The 1,629-nt window shown below is 45.7% G+C and overlaps 1 protein-coding gene across 1 annotated transcript; it reads left to right on the top strand.

Annotated features, from left to right (window-relative positions):
• The first annotated feature begins 430 nt into the window (after positions 1–430).
• On the top strand, positions 431–862 carry LOC106330686. Its single transcript, XM_013769117.1, has one exon. The coding sequence runs from the start codon at positions 431–433 to the stop codon at positions 860–862; it is 432 nt and encodes a 143-aa protein (XP_013624571.1).
• The last annotated feature ends 767 nt before the right edge of the window (positions 863–1,629 follow it).

Here is a 1,629-nt window from a genome sequence, read left to right as displayed (position 1 = left end):
GAGTCGCAAAAAGATGATTAGGAAACCAGCCGCTTCCCGTAGTAGGAATATGACTTACCCTCTTGATTATGTTCAGATGGCTAATCGCAGGACAGGTGATGATGGACGAGGTCGGATATGGGGAGAGGGTATGGATTGGACAGGTGGAGGATTGGGTTACAGATCTGATCAAGAGGATGGAAATGGCATCAGTGAGATGTTTGGACACGATAGGAGCCCTCTGCAGAGAACAAGATCTTTTCCGATTTACGGTAACAGGACTAGAGTGAGGGAAGACAGTTTGGCGAGTATTGGCCCAAGTCGTAATTGAAACCGGAGACATCAACATGATCAATCCATTCAATCACACCCAAGGCCAGATCAAAACCGTTCCACTGAAGGACCAGAAGATCAAGGAGCGGAAAACACCCTAAAGCTTTTACATGACGTGATGACCGAGGCACTTGGTAACCAAGGCAGGCGCACTCCACCCCCTGAAGTTTCCAAGCTATTATCTACCATGAAGAACATTGGATCCTACAAGTTCAAAGGAGGATCCGATCCTATTGAAGCCGGCAAGTGGATTACTATGATGGAGAAGAACTTTGAGGCTATGGAGTGTCCTGAGGAGTATAAGAAGAAGATCACGGTGTACTATTTGGAAGGCGACGCAACAGGATGGTGGGACAGTATAGACAAGCAGCGTGGACTCACCATCACATTATGGGAATCGTTCAAGGGAGAGTTTGAGAGGAAGTATTTTCCTCCAGAAGCGAAGCATCGGTTGGAGCGCCAATTCATGAACCTTGTTCAAGGAGATAGGCCAGTGAGGAGTTACGAATCTGAGTTCACAAGGTTGAGACGACATGTTCCACTTATTTGATGGGCATGAAGATGAAGCAACTATGATCCGTAACTTTATGTACGGATTGAAGCCGGAGCTTGGAAGTCGTTTAGCTGGAAGCAACTTTAGCAGCTTATCGGAGCTGGTGGAAAAAGCTGTTAATGTTGAGACTGTGTTAGAGGCGGAAAGGAAGACTATACAACATTCTGGTGGACATACCAAGTTTAGCCAAAGAGAAAGACCGAATTTCAACAAGGGTCCAAGATCTAACAAAGCCAAAGGGCGAGGATTTGGAGGCCAAGCCAACAATTGGTAACACTGGGGTATGTTACACATGTGATCAGCCGGGACATATTTCGAGGTTTTGTCCCAAAAATCAGCGGAATAACCAATGGAGTAACCAGCAGGGTTATTCATCACTGAGGATGGAAGATGTTACTTGTTTCTTCTGTGGAAGGAAGGGCTATTATGCATCGTCATGTCCAAACAAGCCAATCCCTTCGACTCCTCTCGCGATCCGACCTCCTCCTAGCCGTCCAGCTATTGAGCCAGCACCAAAGAAGCAAAACCTAGGAGGTAGAGTTTATGCCTTAGGGGTAGAAAACCCAGACAATGCAGGACCGCTTGACGGTCCCATCACAGGTATTGGATGCTTAACCTCCACTGTTTATTGAATGGAATTTAGTTGTTGGAACCTAGTTAGTATGCTGGTTAAGTATAGATTGCTTGATCGCTAGGTTCCGCGTTTAGAAATTTTGTATTGATGATTGATGGTTGTGCGAATTTTGATTAGTTTTTGTGATTGA

Source organism: Brassica oleracea, chromosome C3, assembly GCF_000695525.1.
Source record: "Brassica oleracea var. oleracea cultivar TO1000 chromosome C3, BOL, whole genome shotgun sequence".
NCBI classification, from domain to species: domain Eukaryota; kingdom Viridiplantae; phylum Streptophyta; class Magnoliopsida; order Brassicales; family Brassicaceae; genus Brassica; species Brassica oleracea.
The sequence above is the reverse complement of the archived record's forward strand: the minus strand, read 5'-3'. Positions and strand labels throughout refer to the sequence as shown.